Raw genomic sequence first — 24,811 nt, forward strand, 5'->3', positions numbered from 1 at the left:
CGAGACCTTAGATGTTAGTTTGAAGCCTAGAACAAGTGTTAGGACTAAGTGTAAGTGTTGGTGTAGGATTAAGATTAAGGGGCTCTTACTTTTAGGAGTAGGTGGAAATTCTTGTAGTTACAGCAAGGATTAGCAGTTAGGTTTTATGTTTTAAAGGAGAAAGAAAAATATTAGGGATGTTAAAACGGGTGCATAAATGCTCCCTGAATGTTTTCTCGATTTTTAGGTTTCCCATTTATAGATTTTCTTTCTAGGGGTTTCTCACTATAAATTTCTCGCTTAAAATTTAAACAAAGCCTTGATGCCCAGACCAGTCTTTCTCCTCATGATCGGAGCATGGATGTGATCTCCATGTTCTTAGCATCTAAATTGAAGTGCTTTATATTTGGAAGGCACATCCATAGCACAGAAGGACATTATTTGTCATTTCACTGTTTTGGTTCATTCACCCTGAGGTAAGGTTTCATGAGGTCTCACCTGGGGCCAATTGGAACACTTAACAAGTAGATTGACCAATTCATGGTCTGTTTAGGCTCCGGAATATACACTAGATGGCTGGGGGGAAATAGATTGACAATGGTGAGTTCACCAGACTTTTCTGGACTATTCTCGTTGCTGAAATTTAAGTTGCAAAGGTTCTCTTGTTCTTCCTACAGCACAAAACCTCCAGACAGGCTGTCACTACCTTTGCGGGGCCTTGGAGTCCAGCATCATCCTTCTCCAGTGGTACGAGCCCATGCAGAAGTTCATGTTTGTGAAGGTAAGCAAGCCCTGCTGTAGTCATGGAAGCCAAGGTGAGTTGTGTAGTCCAGCTTTTATGTCTACCTTCATCTCTCTCTCCCTAACTGACGCCATTCAGGTTTGGGATAGCAGATGATATGGAGCTCATGTCATTATTCTAATTTTACTTACTTGCTGATAATCGCATTCTGAGCTTCCCCTCATCAAATTGTTTTCTTATACTACCAGTAAAATGCTTCCTTTAGAATCTGTAGTAATATAGTCAGTGATATTCTCAAACACGTGTAACACTGTTTTGATTAGAGCGATTCAGTTGAGTGGAATTTGGCATTGTTGTAGTTGTCATCTTAATCTTTTGAGCAGCGTCAATTTGATATTTTTTTATAGAAAGGTTTCTAGTTGCAAGTAGTATGTAGGTCAAGTATTTGTATTTTTCATTACCGAGCAGCACTTGAGAAGAAGACTTGGATCTGGTTTACTCATTTTTTTTACTTGGGGGTTTGCAGTTGCGGCAGGTGATCTTGGTGCGACATAACACTTCTCCTGAAATTCCAGCCCAACTTATTCTAGGAGGGGTTCTGGGGTGGTTCTCCCCATTGAAAACCTTGGAAAAAATGTGACAAGTAGTGCATTTGACAGTGCAGCTTTCACTCAAATTTGTTCTAAATCCATTGGTGTATTAAGCCAATGAAACCTGGTGCCTCCCATGAGTTGATCTCATTGTTTTCAAAACGTGCAAAGAATGCCCTCCAAATGTAAAAAGTTACCTCTATTGGGTCAAGGCCAGTGTTCATTTTTGCCCCCACATGTCATTTCTGTCCACTTATTTCAAGAACTATGAGTGACCCATTTGTCAAAATCTATGTCTTGTATGATAGGCCCAGTATTGTGTCATGTATGTCTGCCCACCCTCATAAATTATTATTGTCCTTCATAATTGCAAGAAATACCTCGAGCATGCCAGTGCCCAGCATTTTGCCAGGGTGCCCATATGCCAAGCACTACCTGTAGTGTGCCAGAATAAGGTGGAGTCAGTGAGGCAACGGCATTTTTCCATGGGCGTCCCTAATGCCAAGATCTACCTCCAACATGCTACTGCCAGAACTTTGGCATGAGTGCTTGTTATGCCAAGAATTATTCCAGTATGCCAGTGTCAGCATTTTGTCACAGGTGTCCCATATGCCCAGTATTACCTAGAGTGTGCTATGAGGAGGTGGGGGTCAGTGAGATACCAGAATTTTGACATGGGTGCCGCTTTTGAAAAGAATGATGTCCTATATGCCAACACAGTAAATCAAGTAATACAAAACATCACGTGGGTCTCATTTAAATGAAGAAACCTCATAAGGCAATTAGAAGTTCTAAACACCAATTGGAAATATTTGATATATTAACTTAATTAGTCCACAACAGTACTACGAATACACTATTGGAAGAAAAATCATCATCACTCATTCAAAAGAGAAGAAATTACTGGACCAAGTAAGTTTCGATCATACATGTATTACATTCATACATACATATGTGTGTGTGGGTGTGTGCGTGCATGTGTGTGCATGCATGTGTGTGTGTGTGTGCATGTGTGTGTGTGTAGGAATTTGTGTGAGCACCAGGACAGAACCGTCGGAAGGAACATGCTAGAATTTTCCTGGGCAAATATTGCCCCATAAAAAGTATTTGCTGCAAAAGCAGCAGTGTGGTTGGTAAAGGAAGGAATTAAGAACAATGCACACGCCCCACCCGAAGGCTACAGAATTTGCGGGTCACGGCTTCAACAGTGGACATCAGAAGCGATCTAGACTCTATCTGGTGCTGCTACTGTAAGCTGGTAAGCAGGAGCAGCGGGCCGCCCCACCTTCTCATTGTGGAAAAGCCAACTCATGGTCTAATCGAAGCGAGTGCAGGGCTTAAACTGCACTTTCCACTGCCATCCCATCTCCATGTCAACACCATCTGGGGCATGGCCGACCCCAAACTCCAGATGAACTAGATTTTAATCAAACATAAAAGAAAGACTTGTATATGTTGTCAGCTATGTTCTATTCCACTGATGAGAATTTAATGACACTGAAACAAAAGCAGGACTGCAAAGCTGAGTTGTAACTTTGTCTCAGCTCAGACAGCGACGCTTTTACATCTTTATCCATGTATTTTTACTTATGATAACTAACGGGTATGTTTTCAGCAATACACTTCACCCACCCGCTCACGCAAAATCGTGTATTCAAATATTATACTGTTATGCCGTATTCCACATTAATAACGAGATGATTGCAAATTAATGTGCACTTGCGCAATACAGGAATTAACAGTGTTTTACAAGTAGCTTGCTACTCCAGACTATAATTTTTGCCCGACTAGGAGATGACCCATACTGCTCCCTCCTGGCCCATGTGGGTCAGAGGATAGAAGCAGCAACGGACCTAAAGCCACGTAAAAAAACAAATTTCTGTAAAACAAGAGATGAAGAAACTTAGGGGTCGATTACGATATTGGGTGGAAAGCCTCCTCCTGACAGTCAGAATTTCCTCGACTAGTCGGAGCCCTTCCAACCAACTCAGTCACTTTACATTCTGACTGACCTAGTATGATGTTCGAGGTCGAAACGTAAACCGTGTGGCCATTCTGAATCAGTTCCGACTGGCTCTTAGGGTATCTCTGTCATTTTCCATCCTCTGGATTACGATGTTGGTTTCCAAACGCCTTTCTGTGCTCGTAGTTCTTTGAAACGCCATGATTTCTAGGACTACAAAAAATGCTTATCAGAATCACTCATGAAATAACATTTATGAAATGGCTCTTAAATACAGAAGAAAGGTTGAGACCATTCCATGACAGAAAATATATACTGTTTGAGTTGTGGGCAAGGTCAAATATTGTCTCTTGGAAGTGTTTCAAAGAATTCTTGTTCTCTAAGAATAGTTCTACTTTAAGCAGATTACTTTGTGCCAAAAAAAGTCAAATCGGAGAAAAATAGAGTTCTAAAGTAGGAAGCTTTATTATGAAAAATGAAGGTCGAATACAGAGTCCCGTAAAACGCTGCGTGCTAACTTCAAAAATCATTTTCGTTGTTAGGAGAAAACATTAAATCTTCTAAGCTGGCAAAGAAATCGTCTACCACAGTAGGTGAAAGTTGGACCACTTCATTAAGTGAACCGATAGCACAAAAATGTGAAGCATCGCTGTCAGCGATAGCCATATTAGCAATGTTTGTCGAAGATGGAGATGAAGGAGGTACCTGTGTGCCTGTCGATCCACGTATCTCACCGTCAGCAGATTGCGTTTGTGAGATCTCAATGAATGCCCTCATCAGGATTGCTAACCGCTGGGGACAAAACGATGCAAGGTCTGTTACCGAACCAAGCAGGGTATCAACATCCGTTGGCAGTGCTGAAGACAGATATCCAACACGCATTCTTCTCCACATAGCAGGCATCATAGAACAGGTAAGATGCAATATTGCCAGATTGGTCGGAATGATAGGAACCACGTGGTATTCAGGTCTCTTAGATGAGCCAGGCCCAGGGTCTGTATCATGCGCTCACAACACTTCATTGCAGGAGAGAGTTCTCGATGGTAATCTGGGTGTCGCTGCTGACCGGACTTGCCATATCGGAGCAGAAGGAACAAGAATAGTTTGGAAAAATGCGAGGACTGCTTCAAAAGGTGCTAACAGTTCCGAAACAACTGTCTTAAATACATGTACAATACCACTGGTATCAGACATGTTTAAGACACGACCTAACTTTTCTACAAAATGTATGGGGCAGTTTGTTGATAATACGGCATGTATCTCTGCAGAGGACCTTGCAACTTGCAGTTCATACGTCTCTTTAGACGAGGTCAGTGGCACAGGTTTTTGTAAAAGAATGTCTTTCATTCTTCTTAAAGTATCAATTCGAATAGAAGAGATGTTCAGTGAAGGCCATAGCAGCGACTCCCCGTCTGTCTTAACTTTAGGAAACAATACTTGCATACAACAAGTGACCCTGGCTGACACAGTTACGAGATAGGCTATTCCTGGCATCATTCCCCAACAGCTGTGATCATTCAACATTATATAGCTCCTGTTAGAAAGCTGCCTAAAAATTGGATCTATCAGTGCTGCTGGAGAACCTTGCAGGTGGCAGGATAAGTTGTTCCAAGAACCTTCACAGGCCTCATGTAAATTAATACCCTGGCATAAGAGTGTACCACTTAGTGCACTTTTGCATTGTGTACCACTAAGAAACGCCTGTTTTCCCCCATTCCAACATCTGTGTGTGTACGGTAATTCCCAGGTTGACTATATGTACTCCTTACCCAACCTTTCATACATGGCAATTATCATTATCCTGTGTATTATCCATTCTGTTGCAGGCTTTTCTGAAACAGTTAATGGTAATCTTTCCAATTTTTCAATGCTCAGCACCGCATAGTCTGCTCCTTTCTGTGCCAAAGTGATGTGTTTATCTGTAAGGTTAAATACAGAAAACAATGACGTGGTGTTGATTAGACGCCATGGCACATATCCAGAACGAAGATTTTACAGCGTCTAACCTAATAGCATTATAGAACGTAATTGTGTCCATGCTGAAGCATGAGCAAGTCCTGTTCCATTATGTCAGATGCAGAGGATAATATGCTGTCCAAAGAATAAATTCTGGATGACAGGGTCGTTAACCCATTATCAACTACAGAGAGTGCTTTCTCTAAATGAATACAATCAATTTCTCGTATTCTCGTATTCGTATTCTTTCTGCAGTCTCTGCCTGTGTCTCTTTCCAAGCTTCATTATAAATGTCAGATATACCTGCGTATAGGAAACGTTTATGACGTTGTTTTGCCGGACCTGATAAGAAGTCCCTTAAATCAACGCCATCTTTAAGTAAAGATAAGTGTTGTTTAACCTCTGTGAGTGTAGATTTTTGTAGCCACTCAAGGCATAGTTTTCCTACACTGTATGTTGTTACTATCCCTGGATGTTGTCTCTGGACAGATCTTGGATCTGGCCTAGTTACTGTAAACCCTTATGTATTGTTCAGGAATCTATCTCGACAGTTATTCATGTCTGTGGGCCAGATTAACCCTTTTTTCCAATCAGTATCAGTTCTGTTTTTAAGAAAAATTGTTTTTACGTCAACTCCCCCTTCTGAAGTGTTTTTGTTATCAGACATAAGTGTAGGTATAGACGATTTGTTAAACTTGGCTAGGCCAAGGCAGGATGTCTGTTGGAAAGTGTTGTTTCAAAACATTATAGAATAATGCATGCTTCAAATAAAGCTTCTATTCCCTGCACTTTCCAGTCTTTTGAGCCCCAGACAGTTTTTGTTTCTATGTTGTCACTCCAGAAGTCGAAACCTAACGAGAAAAGCTGGGCATAAAAGGCTGCTCAATAAATTTGCTTTGTATTGGTCAACATACTTTTCATTCCTGTCTTATTAACATTTCTAAAGTAAAATGTTCTGGATTTGTGGTATTAAAACCTGAGAAGTATGGAATTTTTCATAGAATGTTTCTGAGCTACCTTTTGGTGGCGTTGGACAATGTTCCCATTGATTGAAAGTATAAACATTTCTAGGGTTTGCTTTTTTGCAAATAACCATACTGATTATAACAATATATTTGTGCATAATCTGATGAACCTTCTAAGTATTCATGTTTTGTAAATTTAGCAGACATCTCTAAATCTGAAATCATATTATTAACAGTCTCAAAGTCCCAATCGTCAGAAAACTTGCTTTGTGAAACAAAGTCACTCAAGGAAACCTTAAATTGATGTGGAATCTTCAGCAGCTCTGCCGGACCATAAATGTCATATTCAAATCTATCCCATGCTATACCACCAGGTATAGGAACAGCTGTGATGTTTACTGATGTCAAGTCTCTTTGTTCACGATGAGATGATTTGTGTGTCTTCAAGAGCAAATTGATGTTCTTACTTGCTGTGTCCATTTTACTATATTTTCCATTTATCAGCATCCCCAAAGTTAATACCATGATTAGCCAAAGTAGGAGAAAAAGGACGCCAAGCACAATCCTACGTTCAACACATAGTGAAACCAGATAAGTTTTTTCAAGTTGCTGAAAGAGTTCTGTTACATGATCTTTAAAGTTTTATTTGCTGGCGTCGTTTAGGCTCACTGGGATCCTTAGAAAACGTATCAAAGCTAATGAAATAGCCAGAGGCAGTTCTGTCAATTGTAGGAATTGCATCAGGATTACTTGAAATCACTGGAGCTACCGGATCCTTTGTCATATTAGTGTAGTCTGATGCTACATCATTGTAGACGGGAGTGTCTTGACGAACTGTAATTTGGGTTTCAAGAGGCACAAGTTTCATAGCTTTATTGCTTAGTCCTTTGTTCTGTGGTGTAGAGTCTTCAAATGATATCAGTCTCTCAGTCTGAACCTCTTGGATAGTAGCAAGATTTGGTCTTCTGCTACATCTTTGTAGTCCACTGGGCCTACTACTTATTATCAGCCACATGATGTGGTTTGTCCAGGTCGATGGATACAAACCTGTTCTCTTTTCTTCCAGCAAGGGGGGTCAGTAACACTGTTCTTGATCCGTGGATTGCTGGTACAGGTACTGGTTTTCTGTAAGAAGGCCCAAATTCCTTCTTATCCATGATCTTTTCTCTGACCAGATCCCCAATCTTTGGAATCCAGACAGGCCTTGCTGGGACGGGTGGTTCTCCTTCAGTGGTCGTTGGCTTCTGTATTGTGTTGCTTTGACTTCTTCTTTTCTCATTTATGTCCTGCAAAACAGCCAAACGGTCTTTGATATCAAAGGGTTTTTGTTCCACCACAGAAGTGAGACGATCGAGGTCCTGGACAAGCATTCTGGTACCAAAAGCATTTCACATGGAGTGATATCACCCAGAGAATTTCTTGGGAGGTTGTTAAGACTACGTTGGACATCTATTAGATGTTTGACCCACCCGTCAACCGAGCCTAGTACCCTAGCTGTTATAGATTGCTTTATGTCACGGTTTTTTCTTTTTACAACCAAATTTCCCTCAGGATGGAATGGACTCGAATACCGCAATGCAACGCCCATATTGGCCATGGCCTACTTGTAAGCTTTGGAGCTAAACGCAGGACCCTGGTCAGAATGTAGCGTGCCGATTGCGTATGTGCCAATAAAGACTCGCAAATCTTTTATAACAGTTCGGGCGTCAGCCGAGCGCTGAGGCCACATCCAAATGAATCTTGAGCATGAATCCACTGCGACCATGATTTATTTGTAGTTACCATCCCTTTGTAAGGGACCACAGTGGTCCAGGTAAACACATACTAATGGTTTATCTGAAATTAAAAGGGGCGTCTGTGCTGGGCATTTCACTGTTGAAACTTTCATTTTCTGGCAGATTTCACATTCCAAAACATAGTTTCTGGTCTGTTTCCTCATGCGCGGCCGCCAGTATCTTTTTTTAATAATGACTCTGTAGCGGAAACACCTGTGTGTGCAGAGGCGAACCCTTCATGTGCTACTAATCTGTGTTCCATGTTTGGAATTACTCTATCCCCCACTCCAGGGATTTGAGCAAAAGGAACATTATTTGCATCAGTTATATATTAGTATTTGAGTGGAAGGCCTTTTGGTAACGTTTTACCGCTGTCTTTATTGGAAGCGGCGACAGTCTGCATTATTTTGCTGTCTATTTTTGTTTTTGAACGAGTGATTGCAGCTACGGAAGCCGTTTGCACAGCTGCCTTTGCGGCTTCATCAGCCAATGAATTTCCTGCAACGTGAACGCCATCACGCTGATGACTCAGTGTATGGATCACGTGAGTCTTTTGTAGTTCTTTCTGTAATTGAACTACTTGTTCCCAAAGCAACTTATGCTTGATTGTGCCACCTTTCGCATCTTTGAAACCGTTTTGAACCCATTTCTGCAAGTATTCATTGTAAGACTGGATGCAGTAATACGAATCGCACACTATGAGTGTGGGGAATCCGCGATCGGTATTTTCAAGCGCCATCTTGAAAGCCTGTAGTTCAGCTCGCTGAGCTGTACAGTCTCTGAGAGATTGTGTTTTCGTGACCATAGGTCGGAATTTACCATCGCGCCAGCGACCTTTAACAATCGCGCATGCGGCACTATAAGCTTGTTTACCCCCAATTGCGGGTTCTGCTGATCCGTCTGTATATATTATACATTCGTACTGTTCCAGAGGCAGAATCTCAGTTGGCAGAGGACATTCTTGTTCGTATTATAAAAATTCTTGAGTTTTCAAGTAGGGGTCAAAAACGTATTCAACGTCTGTTGCAGCAAGAGAGTTAACCCATTGTATCCATCTTGGATGTAAAGCTTTTGCATTTGGAATGCTCGCTTTTGTTACCGCCTCTAGGGCAGGTACAGGAGTAACGACCATTATGCGTTTACTCTGTGCGAGGGCTCTCTCTTTTGTTACAGCAGTTTGAACCGCTCTCAGAATTTTTTCTGTTGAAGTGAATTTCATTTCAGCTTGTGTGTACAAGTGTGATTTGTAAGCAATTGGTACTTTTTCTCCTTCATTAAAGGTTGTGTACGTAAATCCGCATATTCCTGGGATTATTCTGATTACAAGGTTGCATACGTTTACGCGTGTCTGTAAATGTGATGTAGCTAACAAGTCTGTTTGCACTGAACGCAAAATTTCTGTGTGTTTTTGAGTCCAATTTGTTGTTTTAAAATCAGGTTTGATTAATTCGCAGAGAGGTTTAACCCTTTCTGCATGATTTAGAATGTATGTTCTTCTGAAATTCAAGAAACCTAGAATTTACTGTAAGTTTTTCAGCGTTTTTGGAGGTTGGAGCAGCGCACACTTTTCTAAAAAGTTGGCTGCCAGGCTTTTGCCTTCACTTGATAACTTGTATCCCAGAAAAAGGACGTTGAGGTGGGCAAATCTCGATTCCTTAAAGTTGAATTTGTACCCTTCAGAGGCGAATCCAAGTAAAATTGTATTCACTCTGTTCAAGTGCCTGTCCAAATCATCGTCTATAAGATAGATGTCATCGACATAAGATAATGCCTCATCGTCATACGTTTGTAGTAACTCTGTTACTCTGGCTGAAAATAACCCCAGACTATTCTTGAATCCCTGGGGGAGACGACTGAAGTGAGGCTGTGTCCCCATAATTGAGAAAACGGTCAAGTTCCTGCTTTCAGGTGCAATGTTTTGACAGAAGAAACCGTTAGAAATATCTAATGTGGTGTTATATTTTTCGCGCACAATGTCATTCATCAGTGCTGCACTGTGTGCATTTTGTACTGCAAAGGTTTTGCAACAAGAGTTTAAATGTCTGTAATCCAGAACTAGACGATATGTATTGTCTGGTTTAGAGACAAGAAACAAAGGATTGTTCATTGACGAGGTGCATGTTTCAATCACCCCTTGGTATTCAAGTTGATCTAAGATCTCCCTGACCTGTCTTTTAGCTTCTTGCTTAACTGGATACTGCCTCTGTGCAGTTGGTTGAGTTTTTAACTGGATTTTATGGTGAGGAGAATCCTCATCCCATCCTGCATGATTTTTATATAATACTGGAGCCTGGGCTACTGCCCATTTTCTGGCATAGGTGTATTTTAAATTAATTGGAATATGATTCGAGAAAGCTGGCATAATATGTCTTCGCCATGTGGGCACTCCCTGACAAATTTTGGTGGCCAGTCTTTTTCAGCTGGAAGAATGTCATAACACTTAGAGAGCTTCTCCCAAAAGAGTGCTCTTATTTTCCGAGTTAACAGCTCATTTCTCAGCGAAAATATTGGCAGCAGAGAACAAGTCCAGGGAGATCTTCTCCATTGTCCAGGACCTGGCGTATTCAGACAGAGCTTCCCCCAAACCTCCCCCTTCCCAGTCCCTCTGCGATTCATTGAACATCTATTTTTTGGAAAAAATTGTTAATATCAGAGCTAACATTCCACCTCCTTCCCACGCTTTTGTGGAGCCCACTCCTCCGACTGTTCATTGCTTTCTTTCCTCCTTCCCTCCGCTCACTGAGGAGGCATTCCTTGCAACACTCCCCAAAATAAAATCTGGTTCCCCGGCGGATACCTGCCCTGCCTATATCCTCCAACAAATCTACTCGGTCTGCCCCAAACCACCTTTATCCCTTCTTAACAGCTCGCTGGCTCAGGGTTAGGCGTGGGCGGAAAATCCGTTCCGCTCGCGGATTTTGCGGATTTTCGGGAAATCCGCAATCCGCGAGATTTGCGAATTTCCCGCAAAATCCGCAAATCCGCGAGCAGCGGATTTTGCTCGCACTGCTCGCACTGTTCGCGTGAGTTCGCGCCCCGCGAATAAGTGCAAAATTGCAGAAATACGATTTTAGCAAAACTGAAAGTAACTACTTACCAGGTTCAAAAGTTCAGGCTCATCATTAGTAGCCATTTCCTGGAGTGCTTCCTGAGGGGCCCCTCCAGAGTTCAGTTGCCAGTTGAAACTAGTATGTGACCCTGCTGTGAACCTCAGAATAGTTACACATATGCCACAAAGGTCCTGAATTACAGCTAAGGGAGACAAGCAGGAGCCAGGCTGGAAGTTAAAATCCATTAATCAGCCCCTAATTCATTATTGTCAGTTGGGGCAGAGCAGGTGTTGTAACTAATTTTGCAACAATGAAAGCACTTAGCAAGTGCAAAAGATCACTAATCAGGGCGCACTAAGGAAGCAGGTGCCAGCTAAAAAAATATTCTGTGACACATGAATCAGCCCCAAATTAATTCAGGTCACTTGAGGCAGGGAAGGTGTGCTTTGCTTTGCCGAAAATAATGTACACTGGACAACCAGAGGGTGTGGTGATGAAACAGAGGGTGGCATGGGTGGGCCAGAGGGTGGCATGAGTAGTCAGAGAGTGGCAGTGGTGACAGAGAGTGGCAGTGATGAAGAAGAGTGTCCCAAACAGGCTGGACACGTAGAAACAACAAGTTCGCGAAACTTGCGACCCGACAGGTAAGTTCGCAATTTGCGAAAGTGTACAAAACCCTCGCGAACTGGCAGAAACACGGGCGAACACAAAAAAAAAAAAAATCCGCAAATTCGCGGGAATTCGCGGATTTTGCGGATTGCGAATCCGCAAATCCGCAAAATTCGCGAACGCGAGATCCGCAAAATTCGCTCATGCTTACTCAGGGTGTAGTAATTCCAGCCTTGAAATCTGCCACCGTGGTCCCTATTCTTAAGAAGCCTGGGCTGGACCCTTCTATCCCAGCCAACTACCGCCCCATTTCCCTCCTGCCCTATCTGGGCAAGGTACTAGAGCGACACGTTACATCAGTCCTCAGTGCCCATGTGGAAGCAAATGGTGGCCTTGCGTCCAGCCAGGCGGGCTTTCGGCCTAGGCACTCCACCGAGTCCGTCGTGGTGTCGGTCCTGAACCATCTCAGGGAGGGCATGGACCATGACAACAACCAGGCCTTGGTGCTCCTCGACCTCTCCGCCGCCTTCGGCACGGTTGACCATACCATCCTACTGTCCCGTGTCGGAGCGGCGGGGGTCGAGGGCCCAGCCCTGGTGTGGTTAGCGTCCTTCCTGAGGGACCGTACCCAGGCGGTTCGGCTGGGGGATTTCTCGGCCACTCAACTCCAACTCACTTGTGGTGTCCCTCAGGGCTCTTCCCTTTCTCCCCTCCTATTCAATCTCTATATCTATCCTTTGATTTTTGCCCTTCAACAGCTGGAGGTCACTGTGTTTAACTACGCAGATGACCTCCAGCTTATCTTCAACCTTTCCTCTTCTCCTCATTCTATCTCTAACTTTCAGTCTATTATGATTTTTATCAGGGACTGGATGAACCACAATCATCTGAAGTTGAATCCTGATAAAACAGAGTTGGTCCTTACAGGTGGTTCATCCAGTCCCTGGAACTCCCTCTTCTGGCCCTCCTCTTTGGGACACCCTCCCACACCCTCTTCCTCAGTTAAAACCCTGGGTATCAAACTCAATAACCATCTCAACCTCCACTCACAAATCAGTTCTGTCGTATCTTCTTGCTTTCTTGTTCTCCGCACCATCCGCTCTGTCTCCCGTTTCTTTTCTCCTTCTGCCCTCAGGTTAATCATGTCCGCCCTGGTTGTTTCCCGGCTGGACTACGCCAATGCCCTCTACAACGGCATCCCGGCTTACAGTCTCCAGAAGCTCCAGCTGGTTCAAAACCAGGCGGCCAGATTGATCCACGGACTTTCTTGTTTCCATCATTCCACCCCCCTGCTGAAAGCACTGCACTGGCTGCCTGTAAAGGAGCGAACCTTATTTAAGACTGGCTGCATGGTCTTCCAGGCACGCCAAGGGACTGCTCCGGCCTTCATTTCTTCTTTACTCAAAGAATACACCCCTGTTTGCGAGTTGCGGTCATCTACCCAATCACTTCTACAAGTCCCCAGATACAGACGTAAGAAATGGGGTGGATCCAATTTTTCTGTTTTGGCACCCTCCTTTTGGAACTCCCTTCCTGACCATTTACGTTTGGCTACTCGCTACCCTGCCTTCCGAAAAGAGCTCAAGACTCTTCTTTTTACCCAAGCTTTCCCAATGTAATTCCTTCCCCTCCCTGTCATCTCTAGTCTTGTTTGTGTCACTGCTAAAGTTTGCCTCCATAGCGCCAAGAAACCGCATGGTGAACGTTGCGCTCAACAAATACTTTTTAAATTAAATTAAATTAAATTATGACCCCCGCCATCCAGAGTGTTACTTCATATAACTAATGGGGTACACTAACCCTGGTATCAGCTGTTTCAACTTGAATGTACTCATTCAAGTCCACTGTCTCCAGATGATCCTTCAAGATCTTGCGAGCTATGGTGACCTCTGCTGCGCTGTCCACCATTGTCTGGGCCCACTCCCCGTTCTTGAGTTGTGTCCTCAGGATCCTAAGCATGTCTGATTTTTAGACCTGCTACCTTCTTTTTGGTGAATTGAGTTTTCTTATTTTTTGGGACGTGTTGATCGTCTTGTGTTCTGACCGTCCTCTTCTTTCCAATTTCTGTGAGGAAGTCTGAAAGGTACGAGAGGAACGTGTATCAGTATCTTGATATCTATCAGCTTTTCTCAAATGATCCCTATTCCTGAGGTTATACCTCTTTTCAGAGGGCTCCTTTCCTCGGGACTGAGGACGCTTCTCATTAGAAGTTTGTTTAGTATTTTCCCACTTCTTTTTAGGAGTAGTGAGAGTGTTTTTAATAAAGACTTTTTCAGGATTTTCTATTAGTTGGGGTTTACTGGTTTCCCACCCAAACTATCTCTTCCTAGTTCTTCATAGGATTTGTCAATTATTTGGGCCAGTTCATATGGGTGCTCAGTTTTATCAATTTCTCTTATTTTTTGGTGGATCGCCACGGATGCTGCTTCACCTTTAATATTAACTAATATTATAGCTGAGGCCTGTTTGAAATCTTTCAATAATTTCATACCCAGATTTAAAGCAGGCTCTGCCCCGTATTCATTTTGAATCTGTTTCAGAACGTCTGGTATCACCGCCATAGACAGAACACCATGTGTTTTTGTGTAGATTGCAGCAAAGACTGTACCCCAAGTGTCGCAGTCCTCCAGATGTGGTGCGATCCCCATTGGTAAACAGATTGTTAAAATTCTGTGTTTCTCAAGAGGTGTACTTTCAGGAAATACTCCCTTGATTTGAGTAATTTTTTGAGCTATGCAGAATAAAATGTGTTCCCTTTTTGCGGGCAATTTACCAATGACTGATTGTATAGTCTGTGGTGTAATTTAATTTGTGTTCCCCTGGTGAGGGGTTTGTTGTGGAATCCTTATAGGAGGTTGGACTGTTAGAGTCCGCATGACATATTGAACCAATTGTCTATGTATTTTTATTAGTTGTTTTAGTTGAACTAATAGTTCTTCACTTGACATTTCTTCAATATCAGGATGTGGTGTATAGCTGGCTAGTACCGGCCATGTTGCTCCTGGTCTACCTAGTGGACCAAGCCTGGTAATGTGATTTTGATGTTGTAGGGCGCCTTTAAACCAGAGCTGATGCTCTTGGTAAGTTAGTGGAATTTCAATGTCCTCGAAAGGAGTGTATTCCGTTGGAGGTTCCTCTCCTTTGTAGAAGTGGAACTCATGTGTTACTGGATTTGCTTGAGGGAAGACAATCCATGAATAGAATACCTCTGTCTGCCGATATTCGTGTGCCTCTATGACAAAAATTACCCTACCACCTCTAGGAGATAGGCCATGTGTTATAAGCTTTATTGTGATGGTTTATCGTAGGTTTTCCGGGATGATTATAGCATCCGGGTCATTTTGTTGGAAACCTGTAACGTCTAAACCCGGTCGGGCTGTAGACGCTGCAGGTCCACTGGCCCGGGATTATCCTCATCCGCCATTTTGTTGACTGAAAGTTTGCAGAGCAAGTTTCAAGGAAACCAAGATAAGGTACACAATATTTTGGAACACTGTATCCTTCAACGTTGAATCAAACCAAAAACTAATACATAGGATTTGCATCCTACTAAGTAATGGCGGATATTTTATCCTTTTACCCACTCCAGACGTCTATTGGAGTATTTTACGGGAAAAAGGGGTCTCTGTGATACTCTAGTATCTAGCGTTAAATTAGTGCCTTAGCAAACGTTGGGCGCCATGTAGTGTAGTTCCTATATTGCCAATAGGCTCTGCGCATTGGAATAATATATCCTATAGATTTGACTTAGGTCGACTAGGTCTCTATTGAATATATTAGACTTAATTGTGAGTGCCAGCTAGCTCAGAGGTCACTAGAAACGTTCTCGGATACACAAGAATGGATTAGTTTCTGACAACCGCATAAACATGACAACTTTGTTTCCCCAAGAATAAAACTGATCTTCAGAGTCGTGGAAACAATAGATAGATATTTTACTCAGTAATCGTGTATGCTTTGTTTCATCAGAAGAGCAGAGAAATAGAGAGATGGGCTTTTTCAATAAAAGGATTTATTGAACAATCTTCTTTCTCAAGCAAGCAAAGTGAACTGCTACAATCGTAATACTGGTTGCAAAGTATAATGCAATACAGTAAGAAGAGTATTATAAAATAATACTCTAGAAGCATTGTATGGTTCCTAGACCATAGAAAAATACATACAGAAATAACAAAGGCTAAAAGTACTCAAGTGGTGCTTCTAAAATACGCCTACTCCGATGTACCTAACCTAAGTCTAGTATGAGGGAAGAAGTAAGTGAGGTGTAGCATAGGTTTAATTTTCTTTGCCAAGAATCTAACCAAGATTTCTCTTAGGGTCTACTCAGCTCCGTACCTTGGTTTTAGAATGAAGGAGGTCTGGTATCTCTGACTCGGGACTCGATTTCCCAACACCCCGCGAGGGGAGCTTGGAAACACTGGAGCTGGATTCTCAGCGAGAGAAAGGCAGCCTCTCTGTCAGTGCACCAGCTGGAGGGTCGGCTTCCTTCGGCACTTGCTGTAGCGAGCTGCGTCGGGCAAGTAGATATTCTAGCTGCTCTGAACCACTGTGTATTTGCTAGGGCAAGTGTAGGCCTATTTATACCTTGAAGGTGCCTTGTTTGACGTAAAGTCGGACATAATAACGTCACTAAAGAACCCCAAGGGAATGGTAGTTCTTTGAAAACGACATAATTTCTAGGACAAATCAATATTCAAGTAAGGGGATGTCCCTGACTGCTGAAGCCGAGTTTTCCAAGATATTTTTCTGGCTTTTTGGAACTAGTGGAAGTAGCCATGGCTGTATTTGGACTGAATGGGTTATGTCTAAATATGGGCAGGATTTCTATGCCTATATAAGGGCAATGTGAATTGTACCTATATAAGGGCATGAATATTTAAATTACCCTTGATTCTAAAATGCTTCACAACATTCCGACATGATACGGCTGTTGGAAAGTGACTTTGTGGACCCCTAGAAGGACCCCCTTCTTCCTGCAGCCGAGGGGGTACCCAAGGGACCCCCCTATATAACCCTGCACTGTGTGGCTGGCACAATGGGGTGCCCATATGGAACACTGGGAATCCGACCAAACAGTTTGGTTGTATCGTAATCGGGCAGGCGGTACCGCAGACCGCGATTCGGTCGGTCCCGATTCCGATTCAGTGTTGAGCAGAGGCTTTACTCCTGACATCGTAATGAGCCCCTAAGTGTAAGGAGGCCATTCTTGGCCGGTGCTCCTTAGCCTTGACCGGAAGTGATGTATCGCTGTGTGAATGACTTTCGAGGCAGGAAAGAAGAGCAACGGAGGAAAGAGCCAATAGTAAGCAGCAGGAAGGGAAAAAAGTGGTTTTATTGAATACAACAGGTTTTGAAGACTGCTCATGCGTACTGGTGCTTACTCTACAAACTCGGACCCGAATGCCTCAACACCCGACTGTCCTTCTACACACCCTCCCGCCAACTAAGATCCTCCAATCAAGCCCTAGCCGCAGTGCCACGTATCCAAAGATCCACCATGGGAGGTAGATCCTTCTCCTACTTGGCGGCCAAGACCTGGAACTCACTCCCCACTCACCTCCGCCTCACACAGAACCATATCTCCTTCAGAAAAGAACTTAAAACCTGGCTATTCGATAAATAATAACCCCCTCCCCAAGCACCTTGAGACCCTCTGGGTGAGTAGTGCGCTATATAAATTCCTGAACTTGAACTTGAACTTGACCTAAAGAGGACTCAAGAGCTTTATATAAAATAAAAATTGAAAAGATGCTAAAATGTATCCCTGCTTCACCCCTCTTGTAACCTTAATAGAGTTTGTACAGTCACCATAAGGAGAGCTCAAATACCAACCATATCGCATCCAAAGAAGCTATTCTGGATTGAAATCTCAGGAATGGCTGTAGACCACTCCTATCCTTAGTATACTTTTCTCATCAGACTCTGACAATGTCATTAACTAAAGTACAGCAGTGAGCAGGGTGGAGAGCAAAATCCAGTTTTTAGTTTTGTAGGAAGAATTGTTGTTGCTTTTATTTTATGTTGTCAATGTTGATGTGGTTTGCTTTTCTCTTTAGTGCTTTGACTTTCCTCTGCCCAGAACCTTGCAAATGTTTGAAATGTTCATCATGCCCGGTGAAGAATATCCAGTCATTTGCATCGGGGTCAGCAAAGGACTCTCTGGCGACCAAATGGTCCAATTCGAAACAATCAACCTCAATTCCTTAACATCATGGTTCACTGACAGGCCAGACGGTAAGAGCACACTAGATTGTGGTCATGAATCTTTGAGTGTGGTAGTTCATGCTGTGCCTGAGACATAAATGGTAGTCGGTGCACAAATGTTATTGCATGCTTGTACAAAGTACAATATATATATATATATATATATATATATATATATATATATATATATATATATATATATATATATATATATATATATATATATATATATATATATATATATATATATATATATATATATATATTCCACCAATCCCGCTTCCGTTCAAAACGGGCTGACACATGCTTGACGATACTTCAGGTAAGCTTTATTATCACCTTCAGGGCATATTACTGATAATGGTCCGTCGCCATCACTGTCCCTCTGGCAGACGCGTTTCGGCTTGGATTGCCTCTTCAGTGCCAGTTAAGTGTGACAGGGTTCACTGGTGAGGGTCTTTTGAAAGTCCAGTGTCTTGATCCTATTGGATGCTATTGTGCGGCCACAAAAAACGGACTGCAGGATCCGGTCGGTGCCTCTCACTGCATGCTGGTAGTTTGGGTCCATTTCAGCTCGCACACTTCCAAGCCCCCACTCAGTTAGTATATATATATATATATATATATATATATATATATTACTGCACGTTTCTGTTTCCCAATACCGGTTTTCAGAAAAAAGATTGGCTGGCACACTGGTATCCGTTTCATGAATTTAATAACACCAAACCCCCCTCACCCCTTACAGACGCGTTTCGCCTTTGCAGGCTTCGTCAGTGTAAAAAAAAAATATATATATACATATGTATATATATATATATATATATATTACCTATTGGCGATCGACAGTAGGTAGTTATAGTTAGGATGTATTTTCCATAAGAAGAGCGTTTTTTCATTTGCCAATAACTTTTACGTCTTTTGATGAACCTTCAAGCGGGGGTGAGAAAAGGAGTGTCCCAAAACTTGTTTTCTCCTTATTGATTTCCATAGGAAACTTTAGTCACAGCTACAGCCTTAACTGCTGAACGGAATTACACCAAATTTGGCAGAAAGGTAGCTCTTGATCCAGAAAATGTCCTTTCCGTTAAATGGTGTAAATTGTTCAGCAGCTGCTGAGAAATGTAAAGATTCTTAAGATATACAACCGAAGCAGCAGAGGATCCGTGACCCCTCTGATCTTGTGCTTGAGATCTGATTGGCTGCCAACACTTCAAACCAGGAAGCGTTGGCAGCCATCTTGTGACTGGGTTGAATCAAGTCAAAAGAAAAACTTTTTTTTTAAAGAAAAGGGGAAGGGTAGAAACACCCTGGTTCCCTATGCCTTTAGTGAGGGTCCCACAGGGACCCCCTAGGGCACAAACAGCATTTGTTTTTAAATTTTCTCGCACTAGATCCGTGACTTCCACTGAAATGTAAAAAAAAACGAAGAGCAGTCCCCCAAGCATTTTTTAAATCAGCAACTGGGTGGGACAGATCCCATGGGCATGTGTATATATGGCAGGGAGGCGCACAGGGCCCCCCTCCTTGGGCTTTTCAAAGCCTCAGGGACACCCACCTCCCTGGGGCAGCCACATCATTATTAGCGGGGGAACCTCGCAGCTCCCTCGCTGCACTGGAGACTGCCACATACACAGGGCTAAATATGACAGTAATGTGGGGGGCCACAAGGTCCCCCCGCAGCCCCTGGGACTAACACCTCTCCGGGGCAATTGAAATAAATGAAGGGGGGCCCTTATGACCTCCCCACGCAGGACCAGGGACCGCCACCTCCCCTGGGCTAAATTTAATAAAAATGCTCTGGCCCTGCCCACGTATTCCCGGAGACCACCACCTCCCCATGGCTAAATAAAATGAAAATGCTTGGGAGGCTCCAGCCCCCCTATGCAGCCCTGGGGACCACCACCTCCCTGGGTAAGTTTTTTTAATTAAATACGGAGGTCGAGTGGCCCCCATAGCCCCGAGGACCATTAACTCCCCAGGGCTTAATTTACACTGGATTTTAGGAGTCCTAAATTTAGGAGTCCTAACTTTACTACTCCTAAACTGAGAACAATCCTAACTTTAAGACTTTCGGTATTCACAGAAGACATTTAGGAGTCCTAATGTTAGGAGTCCTAACTTTACCACTCCTAAACTGAGAAAAATCCTAACTTTAAGACTTTCGGTATTCACAGAAGGCATTTAGGAGTCCTACTAGCTTCTGTGAATACCGAAATGAGTAAGTGCATTCTGTGAATACCAAAATGGTAGTAAGGTTAGGATTTTGTTTTAAGTTAGTTCTGTGAATCGGGCCCACAGATTCTAACGCATAATTACTCACCTATAGAGTCACTGACACCAGCACACACTCACCCATACAACCATTCTCACATTCACTCACTCACCCAGTCAATCATATACCCCATCACTCACCTACACTTCCTTTCACATACCCAGTTACTCACCCATATACCAATGAGACATGCACTCACTCACCGACACAGCCATACACACACACACTCACTTATACAGTCCCACACACAGGCACCTACTAACCTATACAGCCACTGAGTCACCTACTTACTCATCAACGACCCACTCAAACACTCAGATACCCATAGGCGTACTCAGACAAATAATCTCATACCCATATAGGAACTCACGTACTCACTCACACACCCATACATCCACTTAGACACCAACTGATAGATTCAGACATTCACACAACCAGTCACTCACCCATACATTCACTGAGACACCTCACCACTCACTTATACAGTCAGTCACACCCCTACTGAATCATCCATATAAACACTCATATACCCACTGATTCACCAAGAGCCCTTGGTATATATATTTAACACTTGTAACTTTTTTAAAACAGTCCCAGTCACCGGATTATGTCATCAGTGATGTAATTTCAAGATGTCATCGGTGATGTCACTGACCATGTCTTCAGTAATGTTACTGACCGTGTCATCAGTGATGTAATATGTGAGGTCGTATGGAGTGGATTGCGGGCCGTGAGTTATAGTTACCTCACTAACTATATATATATATGTTATATTCAGTAAAACTTTTTCTGGTGGAAGCTCTATTTACCTGTATGTTCCTTATGTCCTGAATCCTCCATTGGATGTCAAGGTTTTTTTCTCAATTTTTGGCACGCTGTCAAGCACAGAACATGACTGATAAGATTGACACGATTACTGTCAGTGAGCAAATCTAATTTCGAACTCGATTATATCTAAAAATCCACTCCACAGTGCAGGGAGGTGGGCCGCATCGGAGAACCTGTAAGTAGATAGAGAGTTCACCAGTGCTAACGTTACCTAAGTATTCAACATATTCTTCTGAAGGATAGTTCTAGTCTCAGATTCTCATCTTGTGAATCAATATGAAAACAATGCCCCCTAATTTGGAACTTGATTATATCTAAAAATCCACTCTACAGAACAGGGAGGTGGGTGGCATTGAGGAAACTGCAAGTAGATATAATGTCCACCAGTGTGAGCATTTCCTAAATATTCAAAGTATTCCTCTGATGGATCCTTCTATACACAATTTCTAATCATGAGAATAGATAAAAAACAGTGCCCCCTACAAAGAGGTGCATCTGAGAAGTAGACTTTAAGTCAAGAAGTACTACAACACTGACCTGGTAAAATTACCTGCCCTGTGGACCTGAGAATCAGTACAGTAGTACCTGTTGAAAGTAAGGATAGTGGCAACATAGCAGATGTTTACACTGGCAATACCCCACGCTAGAGCAAATGTTTCAGCCTTCACACTAGTGGAATGAGTCATAAGTCTTCAGGAGGTTCAAATTCTGGCCAATGCATAACACAGTTTGATAAAAGAAGACAATTGATTGGGATAAGGTTCAATGGGGGACTGCTTTACTCTTTTTGCGCTGGTGAAACCAACTAACAGCTGATGTTCACAATGTGACTCCTTAATTCCATCAATATGAAAGGTAAGGGCATGCTTTTGCTCCAACCAGGAGAGTAGAACATAGGAACAATAATGTACTGCCCCGTATGGAAGGGTGACAACATTTTCAGAAGAAAGGGTGAACAATTTTGAAGAACCAGTATGCCAGGGAAGAATCTTGTTTATGGAGGTTGAACCAACAGCGCCTTAAATTTACTAATGTGATGCCCTTGAAACTAATTTAACCCTTCAGACCACAAGTTACTGTACAGCCAGACTGCCAGCTAGATTTTAGAAATCAGACCTCGTTCAAACTTGTATGCAAACAAGTAATATAAAACTGGACCAAAATCCCTAATCCCTTAATCCCTCTACTTTCCTCTCCTCCAAAGTCTTGTTGCATTTTCATTATAATCCTTCTCCTAATAATTAGAGGCACATTGCCATTGACAACAATTTCATGTACTCTGTTTAAAGATCAATACCAAGTATTAAAGTAACTTTACCACCACTCGCTTTCTCTAATTCTCTGCTAGATTATGTTATACGTGACCATGGGCATGACTCAGTCAATCTCAGATTATCATTATGGTCACGTTATGGTCACGTTTCTCAAACTGATTTTTTAAACTAAGCTCTATCAATATTCCATGTACTTCAGAAGACTGCTATTATTGTAGCTCAACTATACTTGCAGTGTGTTTGTCATATAGCACAGTGTGACCCTCACCTCTCATATTTACTCGGTTTGCAGTGTTGCTTGGTTTTTCTCATGAGGGCCCACACTTATAACTGATTTCAGAAATATACACATTTGTAATTCAGTTGGCCATATTTTGATTTTCATCAGACAAAATACAGGGTCAACTCATATTCCTAGGAACCTGAGTACATAAGTTACAATAGGGACAATGATTCCCTCTGAGGAATTGCTAACCCTGTTAGGAGTGGTATCTTTACAGCTCAAGAGTCTCAGCACATAAAAAGATAGGAAAGTCCTATATTTTTATGTGTGGATACTCCGCAGTTGTACAGATACTAATCATAAAATAAATTTGTGAATACAACAAAATCGTAAACTTATACAAAAATGTAAGTTTACCTTTGTGAATCAGACCCATCAACTCAAGATTAGAGTACAAGCCTAAATTAGCACAGTAAACATCTGTGAAAGTCAACATATATATATGTGTCGACGTTTCGACCCCTAGACATATACTTTTCAGAAGGGTCTTCATCCGTACAATACAGGCAGCTGCCTAGAAGTATCAAATGACAATAGTTACCCAATGGCGACCGTCCAAATGAAGAATACGCTCTCTAGTAGTGCATCAAATCCATTCTTACCTCTCACCATGGGTCACATGCACAAGGAAATGCCTCTTGGCACAAGTATTTCACTAAACTGTCAAATCTGCAAGCAACAAATTTACAAAATAATTCACTGGTCCCTCTCAAATAAAATATTCACAAAACCAAGGGATGTGTGTGACAATCATCATGTGTAATACATATTACTACCTTAGTAGTGTGCAGAATGGTCCTAGATAGTAACCAAATTATATGTATAAATTATGCTGACTTCTGATCATCTTGGAAAGTCAAAGAGCAACAGTAGGTAAAGATGTACTCTGCAGCTTTACCTATTTCCTCATGTTCGACCTTCCAAGATGAACATGAGTCAGCATCATTAATATCTACCTTAATCTTGAGTTTATGTTTCAACAATAATACATATATATGTATAATTGCGCACATCTGTTCACTTCATGCCCAAATCACCATCATTGTGCCGTTTTTGGAGCACCTACTTGGTATACCGTTTATGTTGTGTATATATGTAAAGTAAGTAAATAGCAGTTTTTAAATTTTCACTATTATGGACATAATTTTAGCTAGGAAGCCAAGACTCAGAGCTTCCTCCCAGGGAACCACTATCTCTATTGTAACTATTGTGATGTTCAGACTTGATAGATAAAATTCCAGGCTTGCAGACCAAAAGAGTTGAAAAACATGAAAAAAAAGAAAAAATTATTAAACTGGGTGCAAACAAGAAATGTCAAGTAAAATGACTTTCAAAATTGGAAAAAAGCATAAAACTGGTGACAAGAGGCAATGTTCTGAGGAATCTCATGGACATTAAATAGTTGAACCTAACATTTCAAATGAAACTGTACATAGTTATTTTGATCTAACCGTAATACATTATATCATTAGCTTCTTGCCAAGTTTTAACGCTGTGTTAATAAATGTGAATATATATACTAGGGGGATTTAAGGGTTGGCCAAGATAGAACAAACTGACACTCTCACTGATTGAAAGAACACAGTACACCTACAACATTTAGCTTTCTAGCCCAAATTTAGAGATCCCTTCAGGTTGATGGGGATCTCTATGCCTTCAGTGCATTAGCTGGCAAGGAGGATGCACTGTAGGCACAGTTAAATGACCACACTCTGCAGCCCTATGGTTCCCCCACATCTGAATGAGGCCATTGAACTACAAGTTTGGTGGGACAGGGCGTTCTGACAATTCAAGGTGGAGTTCCCGCCCCAGGAAACCCTAAATGAGGCCTATGATCCCAAAATATTTAACTCATTAGAAAGTTCCTGTGCCCTCAGTGACACCAATGGAAGGTTCAGCAAAGCATCCGTGTGTCTGCAGGACACCAGATATGGAAACATCTTAGTGTGTTGGATTTCGACAAGTTGTTTTATGAATGTATTTCTTGTACAACTGTAGTACAGCAGTTATGTGCCTGTCAGGCCTTTCCATTCATGAGAAATCTGTGAATGAACACATGATGCAAGTGGGCAACCATGTGTGCATCGAATCATGGGGCATATTATCAAGAACGGTGTTAAAATTATCGCCACTTTAGCGGCAGGAAACTGCAGCTAACGCAGCGATAATGGGCTTGATAATATGCCCTTGTGAATTCCCATAGAAGCCCATGTTCTGGTGTGAACATGGGCTTCCATGGGAATTTACAAGGGCATATTATCAAGCCCATTATCGCCGCTTTAGTGGCAGTTTCCTGCCGCTAAAGCGGCAATAATCTT

General features: G+C 42.3%; 1 protein-coding gene across 2 annotated transcripts in view; it reads left to right on the plus strand.

Annotated features, from left to right (window-relative positions):
• LOC147692459 (mitogen-activated protein kinase kinase kinase kinase 5-like) overlaps positions 1–24,811 on the plus strand; it is a 742,536-nt gene that overhangs the window by 625,180 nt on the left and 92,545 nt on the right. For both annotated transcript variants that reach the window (XM_086938659.1, XM_086938658.1), the window contains exons 26-27: positions 657–760; positions 17,686–17,863. In XM_086938659.1, the coding sequence (XP_086794785.1) occupies positions 657–760; positions 17,686–17,863 (282 nt within the window). The remainder of the gene's footprint in view (positions 1–656; positions 761–17,685; positions 17,864–24,811) is intronic.

The sequence above is a fragment of the Lissotriton vulgaris genome, chromosome 9, assembly GCF_964263255.1.
Source record: "Lissotriton vulgaris chromosome 9, aLisVul1.2, whole genome shotgun sequence".
Taxonomy (NCBI): Eukaryota; Metazoa; Chordata; class Amphibia; order Caudata; family Salamandridae; genus Lissotriton; species Lissotriton vulgaris.